Here is a 16,475-nt window from a genome sequence, read left to right on the forward strand (position 1 = left end):
CGATGCAACATAATGCTCGATTTGTTTCTTTTCTGACCTCACCATACATTTACGTACGTGGCTATGCAGCTAGTTTAAAGCTCCCATAAAAAAGTGGCCAAGACAGGAGCTAACTTGATGTCTAATAATTGTGGTTTGAAACTGAAACAGTACAAACAATGTGTAAATTCCACATAATGACAATATATTGTATTACTATATACATCACCATGAACATGAAATTAATGCATCAAAATAGATCATTTCCAGAGTGTCACCTCCTGCAGCTGCAGACACACCAGCAGTTTGCACCAGCAGTCGGATGTGGCTTAAAATGTAGTAAAGTACGATACTTGTGACAAAAAAGTACAAAATTCAGTACACAAATAACCAAGTTTGTTACAGTAACAAGAGTAATTGGTATTTGTTACTTCCACAGCTGCTGGTACAAAGTTTCTTCAGCGAAGGCGACATACACAGCATGTTTACAGCCTTGTTGCAATGACACAGGAAGCGACACACCACAATGAGTTGGTTTCGTTTGTTCAATAGCATTGGGGCATTACAAGAAAGTGAAACTATCAAGGTATAGATTAATTGACGAGTGACATTATCATGAAGTGGAAGTAAAAGTCAGGGATGGAGGAAGGGCAGGGATCCTTCAGTACTGAGATGCTATGGCAGTGAAGTATTGATTGTAAATGCTTGTTTTTGTAGTAAGTCAGAAAGGTATATGCAGACATGAGATTTCATGCTTTCTGCTAGGCTCTCTGCTTAAAACACACAGACACACACACACACACACACACACAAACACACACACAAACACACACACACACACACACACACACACACACACACACACACACACACACACACACACACACACACACACACACACACACACTCTGTCAGACTCTCCCTAACCTTTTTCCAGTTTCTGTTTCATATTTGTAATTTTCTATGTCATTGCACAAAATAATGATTGTATGGACTATTTTTTGTACAGTTTTGCTCTGGTTTCTTGTCTAGGAGTTTGAATTGTGTTTCCTGTATCTACAAAAACTGATGCTGGCATTTCCCTGTGAAGTAGAACGGTTAAGAGTTGACAACAGGACCATCTGGTTTAAATGGTCAAGTGACTGAAATAGAGCTTTAGGCAAATTTTAGATGACGTGAAGAAAGGAGCCTTTTGAGGTGGATCAGCAGATTTGACTACTGTGTACATCATTTGTAATGTCCTTGACTTCCACCAGATGGTTCAGTTTTTTTTTAATTGGTTAATTACGGTTGTAAGGATTTGCCATAGATCGATTACATTTTCTAAACCTTTATATCATTTTCATTATTTGCTTTCTGTCTGAACAAAACCTTCAAAGTCCCCAATCAATTTCACATTTGTAATGGATTGTATTCCACAGTGTTGTACTAGTTTCTATTCCATATTTTTGACTGGTGTTGAAATGGTTAGTTATTGAGTTGTGTTTCGTGTCTCACAGTTTCTACCTACAGGATGTTGATATAGTCCTTTGATGTTTGATTGCCAATACTATGTCTGTAAAAGTGAAACTTAAAGTAACAGCCTGAAATAGAAGAGAAACCTAAAACTGTGCAGTGGGCGAGGTGACACCAGGAGTATATAAAGCATATCGTTAAGTGTCATCTCATCATGTTTTTAATTCCTCACCTGTACCAAAGCTCTTCATTCATTAACATCACAGGTAAGTTCTTAAATTACAACTCACTAGAAAATCGTTATTAAAGTAGCCTTTTACATATTACAATTGTAAACATTTTCAATTGCTTATTAACCCTTTATGCTCTATAATTTACTTTTACAACAGCAATGGCAGCAGCAGCTTTGTCAAGAAGCAGAGGAGCGACTGGTGGCCTGTTCTTCATGTTCACTCTGCTGTGTCTGGTTTGCCAGACGTTGTCATGGATAGACAACGACAAACTGGTAAATAAATTGCTGCTTATCCCCCCATTGCTGTAGAAAACAAGTCAAGTCCACAGTCATTGTGATTCACCACAAGCAAAGTTCCTGTTGAAATGTTCTTAATTTCTCTAACTACAGGCATAGACGCATATATGCTAGAGCTGCTGTCATGCTTAGGCTATTATGTCCCCAAATGTCACTGAATGTTGATTCTCTCGCTGGGTTTGCAGAACAATCTCAAAGAAGGCGTTTGGAAAATAGAACAAGAAATTGAGAATGTGAAGGTGAGTCAGTCAGTTAGTTTACGTGTTGGGTGCTAACCGAAAGTTTGGATTAACTTCTGTGACAGAATACTTTGACAGGATGAGATAACTTATAATGCATAATGTAACAACATAGCAAACTGAGTTGGTGCCATGTCATGATTTGGTTTTAATTTCCCCCATTAGGCACAAAGGGACAGCACTTCAGAGCTCTTGAGGGAATATACGAGCGTTATTGACCCAATGATGGCATTTTGGGAGAAAATCTCAGAAGAAACAGATGACAACTTTCCGTCAATGGATGAAATTCTGAAGAGCAACAAGGGGTTCGTGGAGAAAATCAAAACATATCAAGAAGGGCAGAATGAGGAGTTGGATGCAAAAATAGCTGATATTGAACTGAAACTGGGCAAAATGAAGACATTGGTCAAAGCCCTTGAGGAGTATCAAGCTGAATTGTAATGTCCATGTCAATCAGTGTCTCTACTGTGTCTCTGATATTGAATCTATTATATCTCTTAGGTTTTCTTTCTTTGGTGCAGCTCATTGTGTTTCTTTGCACTGGCCTTTAAATCATGGATTCCTTTTAACTTTGTTATTATACAATTTGTAAAGTGGAAACAATTTCAATACAAAATGACACAACGTAATCACATCTAAATAATTTTACTTCTGTTTAGCTCAAATATTAAGGTGGGTAACCCAGGTGATTTGTTTTGTTTACCTTCAATCTGTATTCATGTTTTCCTGAGCCATGATTTTTTATTAATAAATGGTGTAATTGAACTATCGCATCAGTGTGAAATTAAGTGTACAACCCAAATACTTCTATATAAGGAGATTTGAGGTATCTGAAGCCTTTTTTCCTTACAACTCTAAAATATCATTGGTGCCAGAGCGGATGAGGCTGTTAACATAGCAGCGAAGGGATAAGGATGGTTAAAAAAAAGTTATTAATCTGAATAAATTGGCCATAGTGTCACAAATGTTTTCAAAATTCAATCCAAACATTTCTATAAGGCCTCCACCAGTTACTGTTTTATATTTATAATTTCGAACATTTAGTGTAAATGTGTGTATTCCATATTTTTAGGACATTTTTTCTCTGGTTTGTTGTTTGAGTTTGCATTGTCTCTCCTGCATCTACACCCACTGATGCTGGAATTTCCTTGAGAAGTACAACTGTCATTATATCTGAGAAAGTTAAACTAAAGAGGGAGTGTCAGGTAGATACAAAGGAATAACCTGCATGACCAGTTAAGAGTTGTGCTGTGGGCAAAGTCACGCCCACGGCAAATGCCAGCAGATATGACGTGTGTCACAACTGCATTATATAATTTGTGAAGTGGAAACAATTTGAATACAAAATGACACAAGGTAATCTTGCGATTTCTTTGGTTATTTTTTTTTAAAACACTGGACCATGGAAAACAGTTGAATCATACCTTCAAATACAACACAGTCAAATTCACTTAGAGCTTTCCAAGTTTTATTTCAAGTTTTAATTCCTAAATCTTAACATTAACTTAATGACTTCAGGGCAGCCAATAGAGAAAATTAATAAAAATGTGCCCTATTATTGTATAGCCCCTGTCAACTGCACACAAACTGACAGATTAAGAAATGTATGCCACTTAGGCTACTTTTAAACAATAAATAAAAGGTAAATTAAATAGAATGAATAAAAGTTTACTTAAAATATGAACTTTGAAATAAAGTTTATATTGGAAAATATAACAGACAAAATATTGATTTGGGAGGCAGCGATGTGACAATTGATAATTGATAGTGTGTTGATTTAATGGGTGAATGATTAAATTCAAGTGTTTCAGTGTATGAATGGGTGGGAATGGGTGAATGATTAAATTCAAGTGTTTCGTTATTTAAAACTAGTACTTATGTGTGATGTATCTATCTAGGTTGCTGGTCATCAACATAATGTGTTGTTTCTCTAGTAATACACTCAGTTATTATTACTTAAAGAGGAACATTGCAACAAAAACTCACCTCTTCAAGAAGTACTACCCTGAGCCTTCCTCTTATCGTATTCGTATTAGTTTGTTGCACTTATTGTATTCGTATTAGTCTGTTTCTGCACTGTACTTTTGCTCTGGTTTATGCTCTCAGATGCTTGTTTAAGAAAGGAGATGCACTTATGACTTCTGGTGACTAGTAGTTCTCTTGAATACCTATGTTGAATACACTTATTGTAGTGACATTATCATGAAGTGGAAGTAAAAGTCAGGGATGGAGGAAGGGCAGGGATCCTTCAGTACTGAGATGCTATGGCAGTGAAGTATTGATTGTAAATGCTTGTTTTTGTAGTAAGTCAGAAAGGTATATGCAGACATGAGATTCCATGCTTTCTGCTAGGCTCTCTGCTTAAAACACACAGACACACACACACACACACACACACACACACACACACACACACACACACAGACACACACATACTCCTCCCCCCCCATTCAGAGCTATATCCCTCTCCAAACACTGGACAGGATCCAACATCCGTCTTGAAGCAAGACCCAAAGAATTCAGAGACTTTTACCTGCTGACTGAGGGAGAGCCAGCGGAGGAGAGCCAGAGGTCCGTGAACCTTCACCCTCTTCCCCTCCGACGGACCCGCAAAAGGCATCCGGACCCCTCGGCACAAAGTAGGACCATTCAACCGTACTGTGATCCAGAGTTGGTGTAGGAGATATAGAAGCTCTGAATAATAATATAGATCGACCAGATAGAGCAGAGATAGGAGAAAGAGGAGACCTGCAACTCTCCTTCACTGTTTGATATAATATTGCCTGATTATTATTCATGTTTTGTATTGTTCTTTAATTAATAATCCTGTCGTACATTCATTATATTACCTTTTTAATAAATGACCCATATATCGCCAAGTCGATGTCTGTCATATTGATTCAGAAGGTTGGAGCTATGAGGTCACTGGAATCAGGGACTTACGCCTGAGATATTGAGACTGGATCATTTGTTACCAAATTATTGATCATATTTTTATTTTCATTTCTTCTATTCAGAAGTGGTGCCCCGCATTTTTTATCGTAAGCAATATTTTTATTTTAACGTAGTCATAAACAACGCTACAGTGATGTATCTATCTAGGTTGCTGGTCATCAACATAATGTGTTGTTTCTCTAGTAATACACTCAGTTATTATTACTTAAAGAGGAACATTGCAACAAAAACTCACCTCTTCAAGAAGTACTACCCTGAGCCTTCCTCTTAGCACTTATTATATTCGTATTAGTTTGTTGCACTTATTATATTCGTATTAGTCTGTTGCAATTATTGTTTTCGTAGTAACTTGCCTCTGCACTATACTTTTGCTCTGGTTTATGCTTTGAGATGCTTGTTTAAGAAAGGAGATGCACTTATGACTTCTGGTGACTAGTAGTTCTCTTGAATACCTATGTTGAATACACTTCTTGTAAGTCGCTTTGGATAAAAGCATCTGCTAAATGACTGTAATGTAATGTAACAAGTAAGAAGAGGCTTCAATTTAATTGTGGATTATGGAATCATGCTCAGTCACAGCATTATTTAAAACTATTACAAAATACTTTTACAGTAGGGACGGGAATCAGCAGGGACCTCCCGATACGATACTATCGCGATACTTAGGTGGCGATTCGATATGTATTGCGATTCTGTGGGTATTGTGATCCGATATTATGATTTCTTTTGGTTATTTTTTTTTAAAACACTGGACCATGGAAAACAGTTGAATCATACCTTCAAATACAACACAGTCAAATTCACTTAGAGCTTTCCAAGTTTTATTTCAAGTTTTAATTCCTAAATCTTAACATTAACTTAATGACTTCAGGGCAGCCAATAGAGAAAATTAATAAAGATGTGCCCTATTATTGTATAGCCCCTGTCAACTGCACACAAACTGACAGATTAAGAAATGTATGCCACTTAGGCTACTTTTAAACAATAAATAAAAGGTAAATTAAATAGAATGAATAAAAGTTGACTTTTCTGAACTGCTGGGGAGCTTACTGAAACATGTATCCAGCGTTCATTGTTTGCTGCTAGCAGGTTTGGCTTCCTCCGCCATTTTGTCTGTTAACTCAGGATGGTGTCGAGTGATATGTTGGTCGTATTACCACAATACTTTATCTTTCCGTGGCATAGTTTGCAGACAGCATTGCTCATGTCTAACTCATTTTTTCCTCGTAAATTATGAAAGGCAAAGTTCTTCCAGACGTGCGATTTAAACTGTTGAATCTCGGGACTAACGTCTGACATGTTTGCTGTCCAACATGTCAGCCTTTGTATTCCTACCGAGCTACTACGTGTGAAGCTGCGCTTCTAGCCGGAAGGAAATCATGAACGAATAGATTGCATTGCGCCTTGAATAAAATAATTAAAAGTAGGCTACAGACAAAATATCGATTTGGGAGGCAGCGTTTGCGATTTAAAAATCGTCACACACAAGAATTGCGATTCGTAACTGAATCGATTTCCCCCCCCATCCCTATTTTACAGTGTCGAATATTTTCTGCAGTAAGGTTTGTGTTTCTCTTGTGACTAGTATTGACACATTATTCATACAATATTTAATCAGGGGGAAAAAAGGGATAAGGACTTTTAACTTTAATAACTCAAGTGTCCGCACATTCAGTTTATTTTTTACTGTTACTGGTTCACTGTCAGGTCCAGCTGCCATGAAGGAAAGCAGATTATTCCTGCTGCTCCTCTTTGTGGGACCCATATTTCTCGTCGTGTTCACCTTTTACAAATGGGACAAGTCACAGGAAGAAAGAGGTAAAATATGTGTCCATCTGTGAGTGTGTGTAGGATTTTCTTACTGTTCCCGCTGTGTATCCTGGTTAGGTCTCTTAATCAATGCTTTGTTTGTGCTCCTCTGCCTGTGAAATGAATGAAGGATAAATAATTAAATTAGCTAATGGTAGAGCTGCGACCTCACCCTTACTTACTTTTCGATTTTCAATTTAACACTTCTTTGGCTGTGTGGCTTTTGAGACAAATATTTGGCCTTGCCTTTGGCTTTCATCAAAGCCTGTCTGTCCTAAAAAGAAAAGCTAACAAAGCAGAATTAGTTTAGCACTAACTGTTTTAGACTGTTACAACAAAGATTCTTATTTGTTTTATCACGGCAGAGGAGATCCATCGGATGCAAGAACTGAGAAAGCAGCTGCTAAGAAGTCAGTGTGATGGGGATGTAGGAGAATTTCCTGAGGGGAAGCGCAGTTTGGAAGACATGAGTGACCAAGAGCTGAGTAATCTCATTGTGGATGACAAACATGGCATCATCTACTGTTACATTCCCAAGGTATTAAAGACACGGACACAGACCATGACTTCAGTTTCAGAGCAAATCTACCAGATCAGTAATCTGCACTGCTCTTCCCAAACAATACTTATTATTTACCATGCCACTATAGTCTGAGTCTTGTTCTTATCTACAACAGGTGGCGTGTTCCAACTGGAAGAAGTTTTTCTTGGTCCTGAACCAGAGCAATCCAAATCTGGACCCCATGTCCATTTCCTCCGAGACAGCCCACATCAACATCCAGTTCAATCTCCTAAACAGATTCCCAAGATCAGAGATGAAGGTCAGTTCATGCAATGGAATCAGAGGTGTTCCTCAATTGACAACAGAAAGCGCTGATGCATACTTATTTGTTAACTACAGGAAAAGCTGAATCACTACACAAAGTTCCTGTACGTCCGGGACCCATTTGTTCGTCTCATCTCCGCCTTCCGAAGCAAGTTCCAGAAGCCAGATGAGCACTTCTATAAATTATTTGGCCGGGACATTCTTCGCATGTATGGCAACCAGTCTGATCTGCCAAAGACAGTGGAAAAGGCGTTCGCATCCGGTCTGCATGTCTCATTTTACAACTTTATTCAGTACCTGGTGGACCCGCGGACAGAGCAGCCCTTTGAACCCCACTGGAGGCAGATGCACAGACTGTGCCACCCCTGCCTCATACGGTAAGGCCATTTTTGCCAGCAGGGCTGTAAAAGGCAAAGTGGTGTTTCTGGAAATACGGACGTTTTTTGACCCGAGGATGGGTCTTGTATTATTAATAATTAAAGTTATTTCAAGACTTGAATGCACTAAACTGAAAACAAATTACCCACAACTTAGGTGTTTTTCTTACTATCTTGTGACTGAACTTGTAGTATTTTAAATGTGAAACGCTAGTGTGTTTTCATAAAGTTAAGGGAATTAAATCCTGACGTGTTGAAAAAATTAACGAAAAACAACAACCCCTAGACCCCTGGCCTGAAAGACATTGAATGTTACACAAGCTGAATAGTGCATTTCATGATTGGAATGCCCCTTTTATGTCCACAAATTACCAATGAATTAAATGTTAATACAAAACAATCCTCAGTTCAGCTGCAGTTTGACCCTGGTTTTCTTTACCTCTCAGGTATGATTTTATTGGCCACCTGGAGACTCTTCAACAGGATACTGAACAGCTGCTGGAGATGCTAAATCTGGAGGTCAAAATTAAGTTCCCCCCTTCCCATGTAGACCTGACTTCCTCTGATGCTTTGTCGGAATGGTACAGCACAGTGCCCCTAGAGGACAGGAGGAAACTCTACACGCTCTATGAAGAGGACTTCAGGCTTTTTGGCTTCAGAAAGCCTACTGAACTGCTTGATGGTTGAGATGAAATCATGATTTGCATTCTTTCCTACGCAGCGAGCGGCCATAAACACCCCAATATTTATTTATGAGCAAAGGACGATCAAGATAATTATCTTACTGTCTGGCTTTCCCAAATACAGGAATTATACGCACTGTTGTTACATGTATTTTTCTGCTAATTATTTCCATTTCTAGCTGTTCTACACTACACCATTAAAATCTAGAGAAAGTCCACCTCATAGTGAGATTTGTCTTCTTCAACTCATTTTACCCCTACTGATTGTTGTTTGTTTCCACTCGTTTGTGAACATAGTTGGCTAAAAGTATCAAATAAATGAGAAACGGATTATTGTGTTAGTAAAAAAACTGAGATCAGAGATCAGCAGGCAGCAGCAAATTGAGTGCTCTTTTGTCTTCCCTTTGAGTGATTGGAGCAAAGATGGAGACACACTCTTGGGGTGCGTCACAAGTCTCTTCATTGCATCGACGTTTCTTTTCCCTGCATGGAAGCCAGGAGCAAGGAGAGAGGAAAACAAGGTAACATGTTTTCAGAGGAATAAGGCGTCCTTTCCTGTGAAGCGTCACGTGAAGCTACGTCTGTTTCTGATGACGACGGCAGCCGATCACAGCAGGATCAGTCGTCTGTTGGCTTTAACACCTGTAGAGAGTTTGTGTCTGCACACATGTGACTGATACTACTAAAAGCACACAGTTATCACTGTTTTCTATCTGGAGCTTGTTACCTATTTAACACCTGCACATGAATAACAACCTGCATTCTGTATTTCTACTGTGTATATCCTGCTTGGCACAGGAACCATTTTTAATGGCAGAATGTGTTTGTATTATTTATGTTTTATTTGCATCTGTATTTATTGATATTGTGATTGTGACTCAGGAATTATTAGCCTCACATTACTGAATGGAAATGATGACAAATTATGTAAAAAGTGTTTCTTGCTGACAGACTCTCTCTGACTTACATTGTATCCATAATAAAAGTTATGGGAGAAATTAACAGAAGAAGGAAAAGACAAATCTTTCTAACAAATGAAGAAAGTAGTGTGTGGTCCTTTTGTTGTTCGGGCCTACAATTATATCACCATCTTTAAACCAGATGGTGATTAGAAAACAAATAATATATAACTTGGAAGTGATACAACTGAGTTTAATCTGTTATCTATCTTCACTCTGGTATGAAACTTCAGTGATAATGGGATATATCTGATCAGTCTGATCAGCTGCAATGTCCAATAAATAACTGATATCCAATTAGGGCGATGGGCTTTTACATTTTTAATAATATTAGAACATACTGCAGCTCAATTGGGATATACCTCCTCATAACATGGTGCTTTGAACTTTGACCATCTTGCTCATACTGCAAAATGTGACCATAGTTGAACATCCTGGTGTTTTCGGCATACTGCATTTGACATACTATGTATTGTGACAAACTAAATCTTTTACTGGCTTACTAAAAAGTATGGTGGTATGAGTAGAACGCACAGAAGAGCTTTGAGAAGAACTTCCACATGGCGGAGCGAAACGTCTTCCGGTCCGAGCAGGGAGCGAGGAAATATCAAATAAGAGACTTGGGATGTACCCTTGGACAATTCATCCTCTTACTAATTTGTCAAGGAGAGAGCTAAAGGAACACTTCACTGTCAAGAAATATTTTGTGTAAAATACAAATTAAGACATTAATACAGTTTCACTCAGGTAAATGACCAATCTCTGCTAGTTCATGCCTGACACAATGAACCTTTAACAAGTATATGTGTTGTTCCCAGTTACTTTACCTCAGCTGCATGGAATGAGTTCCCAAAAGTTTTTAGTGCTGCACATAAAAATGGTACGACAGCCAAAAAGATGATTTATTAAATAGCGAAAAGAAACCGAAGTCTGCAAACTTTGAATTCAAATTTAACATGCATTGACAGTTTAACATGAACGTTTCTATTTGAATATTAGTCTGTTCCGCTTGCCTCTGCATGATACGACCTGTTAGCTTAAAACATACCGCCTAAAATATAGCATACGGTCTGTAAACAGAAATCTAAAACAGCTATAATATGTTAATAAGTGAGCTTAAGAGAAGTTAGAAGGTGGATTTAGTTACCTTTGGACACAGCCAGGCTCCATATTTCCACCTCTTTCTTGTCTGTAAGCTAAGCTAGCTAAGCTAGCCGTCTACTTGCTGTAGCTTCATATTTACTGAGTGCAGCGTGGTATCAAGCTTCTCATACCATTTTTGGCAACAAAGTGTAATGCATTCTCAAAATGTCATTTTTTTAATGATGATGGTACTGTTTCTTTGGCAGCTGTCAAAGATGTTACAATTGGCTACTTTGCTTTGCTTCATGCTACCATTACCCGCACAAAGGTTATAAAGCTGAGACTCCACAGCTTCCATCAGTATAAGTCTTATCACTCTCTGACCGACTCACTAAACCAGCAGCCGAAGCTGAAAAAATAAGCCATGCGAACTTAGGTTTATGCAGCCATGACCAAAAATGATGTCTTACCTTTGTGTGTATGGAGGAGCATTTCAATCTATATTCCTCAAGCATAGAACAACCTTTCTTCAGCCTTGTATGTAAGAAAACGGTTTATGTCTCCCACTAGTGGATAAATCATAGTACTGCACATGGTTCGACTAGAGGATTTTGCCCTAATGTGCCTCTTCTAAAACTCTTCAACTTTGCTAAACTTTGCATCAGTTTGTGCACACGTAATGATCAGATGTTGTGATATGGTTTGCTAAAGTTTTTGAGCCTCAACTGCATCATTTCAAAGGGATATTTACTCTTAATGTGACAGTTTTGTAAGGCGGAAATTTTATCTTCCATATATGCTATGTTCCATCTTGATTTAGTCTGACCCACTACACATATACATCTCTGCAGAAATCTCACAAGTGTTACCTTTATTATGATACCAAGATTATTCAAACAGACCTTGAAGTTGCAGAGATACACTATTCATATTGGGAATGTCATTTTCAAGGGAAGGCCTGAGCCAGAGGCTTGGGGTTCAAGAGGTTGTTATGCAATGAATTTCATAAATTAAAAAGATACACTCACTCACCCACAGTCACAGACGACTTTACAAACACACACACACACACAGTCCCTTGTAAATAACATAATTTACAAACAGGTTTGGTCCATTTCTTAGGAGGTAAGAGAAGCACTCACCACCATGTTTCAAATCTTTCTCACATCCAGATTTTCAACAGACAGTATGGGAACAGTTAACAGACACTTTTTTAGGCTTTATTACAAAACAACATGACAAAAACAATACATTTTTTTAAAGTTTCACACTCACAAAACAAGGTGATGGTGACTGTGTCTGGCAAGGTCCATTCCAGGAGACTGAAATTAATTTCACATCTTTTGTCTCCGTAACTGTGAAGGTGAACAGTGACAGATCTGGGCAGCTGTCACTTGCATCTGCTGTGCAACTTAAACTTTCAACAATGACACAAATGGTGTAGGTGTCCTCTGTGAACCTTATCATCCTTATGACCTCTGTGGCAGTGTAGGCAGGGACAGCCCGGTAACGGTCACTGCCCAACGGCCCATCTGAGGGACTCTCTTTATGGGTCTATAATCTCAGAGAGGGACATCTCTGTTTGAAGACCAGGACCAGTGCAATCCGACTGTGCAGTCTATGGCTCAGCAGTCTCTTGGTGCCTTTGGACCCGAAAGGGTCTGGAGTTTGAATGGTGTGTCAGAGAGAGGAACATAAATATAGAGAGAAACAGAGAGGTGCTGAGAGATTCAAAGTGCACTTTTCTTTTGCAGTGCCATCAGGAGAAGAGGATGAGAGAGCAAACAACAGCAGTTAAGTTAAGGAGAAAGACAATATGGCTTTTCAATGTCTGCACATGTAGACATTTTATCTTTGATTCTTTTTAACATTTAAATTGAGCGATATCACACCCAGCTCCGTGTCCACAGTCAAGTTCAGACTGCTCATATTTACATTTTATATTACATCTGACACATTTATTTAGCTGTGGCTCTCCTCCTGAATGACTCACAACACTGTAACACGTTTTCTCTCTCACATGCTGCGACATAAAATTATCATATATTTCTCATATATCTCTTCAGGCCACAGCTCCCGTTCAAAGGCATTTGACACTAGCCATTTTGTAGTCCTCCCGGTTTCATTCAGTTTGTTTGGAGGATGCAAAATGGTGCGATCAACATTTGTATCTTTTCATATCGAACTTTCTTCACACTTAGCCAGTGGTGCTGGTGATTTAAACATGGGAAAGCTGGCCAACTCCTCCTCTAGTCCTTTTATTCCATCCCCTAACCCGTCCCCCAGCCCCTCATCCACCTCGTCGCCCTCCCCCGACTTCCTCTCTAGCGCCTCGGGCCTCCCCCTCTCCCCCGTCCTTCCATCCAGCAAGTCTGCAGCTAAAATTTCCGAGGTGAACTTCAGCCCGCTGCTACTTGTGTTGCAGTTGGCATACAGAGCATTCCCGTTGCCATTGCCGCTGTAGCTGTTGCCATGGTGACCACCATTCCCCTGGTTGCTTAGAAGCGTTGTAGTCGTGTTTGTAGTCGCCGTCCCGTTGCGTTTTTCTGTCAATCTGAATCCCTCGGACAGCAGGCTGGCACTGCTAGGAGACTGTGGCGTGGCTGAGGAGCCTAGCAAGTCCCGCCCCTTATCTGAGGACAGTGAATTATCCGGCAGGTGGTGACCCTGGCGGGCAATGCTGCGCCGACGTGTCACGAAGTAGAGGAGAAATGCACCAAACACTAAACCCACGAAGAAGAAAAGGATGTAGATGGCCAGGACGTGACGACCTCCTACTGCAGCCACGGTTCCTCCAGCACTGGGGCCTTCTAGTGTCAGCTGATAGGCTGCTCTGCGGCAGGGGGTGGGGTCTCTGCTACCTGGTCCCGCCTCCTGGAGCAGAGTAACATGACAGAGGACAGGAGTTGTTTGATTTTGAGGTGAATTAGAGGGGGAACACTTTGCATTTAGGGGTGGGAGTTTCCAACCTTCTAGGATTTCCATATCAGCAGTGTTTGCTGATAAAATGTTTACCACTAACACACTAGCCGGCACGGAAATCATTTATGATTACTTAACAATAGCAGGAAAAAGTGGAATAGGGTAAATATGCTGAGCTAAAAGTTTTGCCTGTGTACCTGGCATGTGCATATGTATTTTCCAAGGCTGCCCTCTGTGACAGTCACCTCCAGGTCAGAGTAGTGCTGCCTGGTGTGTCTGTGGGGGGGATGCTCCCAGCTACAGGACCGAGGAGACAGCTGGACACACAGCAACATGAGGCGCAGACCCACAGACACTCGCAGCTCCCTCATGGACGGGGTGCAACGCCCTGGAGGAGACAACAAGCAGGGAGACGGATGAGGGTTGAATGATAGAAAAAACAGACATACAGATAATGTACAGGATATATTGTTGTATCAAACAGGTTTGAAATCATCATCGATCATAAAGCATTGTCTTAATGTATAAACATGAGATGCACTTACCCTCCGCTATATCACACTTTCTCAAGGCGTTGTCTACGATATCACCTGGTCCAGGCCTGGATACACACAAAAAAAAGGAGTCACATTATTGCATCATAATTTAGTTGCAAAATTAATTCACTTTGTGCCTGATTTTTGTAAAGTATCTTCAAACAGATTAGTCCATCAACGTTCCAATTTTGATAAGTGATCACAATATTTATACGCAGAGAATTCAAAGATGTTCTTGTTTGTATGTGGTCTATGATTTTATTTTAAATTTTTTTGCTGTTGGATACACCAAAGAATCTTAAGACTGTAAGGTATAGGGAGAATAGAATAGAATAGAAAAGTATTTTTTAGTCAATCATTCATTAACATACTCTAAAGAAAATAGGTTAATTTCCACACATAACTAAACCATGTTTTAGCCCAATACAGGGTAAGGAAATGCTGTCTGCCTTAGGTTCAGATTTTTTGGAAGGTTTCCAGTTCTGTGAGATATTCCTGTAGTACTCACTCTGCTGTTGTGGGCTTGCAGGCTTCCTCCTCTGTGCTCCACACACAGCCCAGTCCTCTGGCTCTTGCACACACCACACAGCTGGGATACAGAGCACAGCCTTCAGCCTGGACACGAGCCAGAGACAGAGGGCTGCCCACCAGAGCCCGGCCCTGGAAACACAGGGAACCATTACAGAATCACTGAGCAGCATAATAGATATTTCTGGTCGCTGCAGATTAATATGTGCATGTGTGTGTAGTCGTGCAGTATGTGCGTGAATACATGGGCAAATACCTGGTGCAGCATTATGTTGTTGACAGGCTCTTCTGAGTCGAACAGAGAAAGCTCCTGCAGTAAAGTGGCGTTCTGACCCACTACTGCCACTTGGTGGAGCTCCCCGCGATCTGCAACACACAAACACAAAGTTTATATATTATTTTATATTTGCAACACTGAATTTAGTTTATTTCATATCAAAATCTAAACATATTTACATAACATGAGGAAGGTCATTCAGTTAAGCATTAAGTCTGCCATGTCCATTCACTGTTACATGTCTGAGTACAGCAATGCACTTCATATTCATATTTTTTTCTATGTTAATACAATATTCATCTGCATCAACTCTAGTTTCCACAGACAGCTTAAGTGTATCTTGTGTCCTTTCCTCTCCTCACCTGTTCCGAGGTGCAGCACTGCTCCCCTCCGCTCCTCTCCGCTGCCCGTCTGAGTTACAGCCAGCTTGGTGTATCGGATTCCCTTCCGGACCAGCAGGGGCGCTGCAGTTACACTGTTCTCCATCAGGGGGTGGTCCCTCACAAATGTCAACACCTTGTCGGGAAGTTTGAGGGAGGATTCGAACCCCTCAGCCTTCAAAGCATTGTTCAAACACTAAGAAATATGCGGGGGAGAAGAAAAAAAACCATGTCTGAGCTGTTCATATCAATATAGTAGAGTGTGATGATTGGATAATGAATGTAGAACGTATAAAGTAGACAGTCGTTATGTGGGTGCACAGTTTAGTACCTGGCCAGGCCTCGGTGTGGGGACAGGTTCAGGGTTGATCCAGTTCTCGCAGGTCTTCTTTAGCTCTTTAAAGGGGCCGTCCATCACTTTGCTGATGTCAGACAGACTGAAAACACACACTGCTGACAACTTGTCACGCTCCCTAAGAAGAGGAAAAAGAATGGTTACCATGAATCCATAGTGTTCAATCTCACAGAAATAGTTTGACATTTTGGGAAATACGTTTATTCCAGTTCATGACGAAAGTGAGATGAGAAGATTGATAACACTCTCATGCTGTACAGTAAATATGAAGCTACGGCAGAAGATATTTAGCTAGGAGAGAAGCGCTCCTCCTCAACTTACCACTGGGAGGTGAACAGCCCGTAGAAGTGTGTGCTGCTGGGATCGCCCGGTGTGTGTTCCGTGGTGAACACATCAGTTAGGATGTTGTAGCGCTGACCGCTCGGTTTGTCCTCACACACCAGCTGGGCCTTGAGGAAGGTGGTCCAACGTCGCTGCAGAGTCTTCATCCCTCCCACGTCAGACTGGACAGACAAGCCCGACAGTGAATTCACGTGATGCGATCAATCAGTCAATCGATCATTCAATCAAGACGGTGGGTTAC

General features: G+C 40.3%; 2 protein-coding genes across 4 annotated transcripts in view; one reads left to right on the top strand and one right to left on the bottom strand.

Moving 5' to 3' along the window:
- Nucleotides 1-4,815: 4,815 nt before the first annotated feature.
- On the top strand, nucleotides 4,816-9,909 carry LOC129093282 (carbohydrate sulfotransferase 12-like). The gene is made up of 6 exons (XM_054601249.1): nucleotides 4,816-4,841; nucleotides 6,865-6,975; nucleotides 7,332-7,504; nucleotides 7,644-7,787; nucleotides 7,868-8,169; nucleotides 8,616-9,909. Exons 2-6 carry the CDS (start codon nucleotides 6,876-6,878, stop codon nucleotides 8,854-8,856), a joined length of 960 nt encoding a protein of 319 aa, XP_054457224.1. The 5' UTR covers nucleotides 4,816-4,841; nucleotides 6,865-6,875; the 3' UTR covers nucleotides 8,857-9,909.
- A 2,191-nt stretch (nucleotides 9,910-12,100) lies between these two features.
- The window catches only part of sema4f (sema domain, immunoglobulin domain (Ig), transmembrane domain (TM) and short cytoplasmic domain, (semaphorin) 4F), a 50,682-nt gene continuing 46,307 nt past the window's right edge, over nucleotides 12,101-16,475 (bottom strand). For all 3 annotated transcript variants that reach the window (XM_054600888.1, XM_054600885.1, XM_054600886.1), the window contains 8 exons: nucleotides 16,214-16,395; nucleotides 15,869-16,010; nucleotides 15,520-15,733; nucleotides 15,137-15,246; nucleotides 14,861-15,012; nucleotides 14,362-14,417; nucleotides 14,014-14,204; nucleotides 12,101-13,768 (listed from right to left, as the gene is read on the bottom strand). In XM_054600888.1, coding sequence (XP_054456863.1) covers nucleotides 13,070-13,768; nucleotides 14,014-14,204; nucleotides 14,362-14,417; nucleotides 14,861-15,012; nucleotides 15,137-15,246; nucleotides 15,520-15,733; nucleotides 15,869-16,010; nucleotides 16,214-16,395 — 1,746 coding nt within the window. In that variant the 3' untranslated portion in view covers nucleotides 12,101-13,069. The remainder of the gene's footprint in view (nucleotides 13,769-14,013; nucleotides 14,205-14,361; nucleotides 14,418-14,860; nucleotides 15,013-15,136; nucleotides 15,247-15,519; nucleotides 15,734-15,868; nucleotides 16,011-16,213; nucleotides 16,396-16,475) is intronic.

Source organism: Anoplopoma fimbria, chromosome 7 (assembly GCF_027596085.1).
Source record: "Anoplopoma fimbria isolate UVic2021 breed Golden Eagle Sablefish chromosome 7, Afim_UVic_2022, whole genome shotgun sequence".
In the NCBI taxonomy this organism is placed as follows: domain Eukaryota; kingdom Metazoa; phylum Chordata; class Actinopteri; order Perciformes; family Anoplopomatidae; genus Anoplopoma; species Anoplopoma fimbria.

What these genes read in the sequence shown, in the direction of transcription:
- LOC129093282 (XM_054601249.1), top strand. Translation starts at nt 6,876, where the DNA reads ATGAAGGAAAGCAGATTATTCCTGCTGCTCCTCTTTGTGGGACCCATA. An exon ending in TCCCAAGATCAGAGATGAAG is followed by an intron (nt 7,788 to 7,867) that starts GTCAGTTCATGC and finishes TGTTAACTACAG; the next exon opens with GAAAAGCTGAATCACTACAC. An exon ending in TGCCACCCCTGCCTCATACG is followed by an intron (nt 8,170 to 8,615) that starts GTAAGGCCATTT and finishes TTTACCTCTCAG; the next exon opens with GTATGATTTTATTGGCCACC.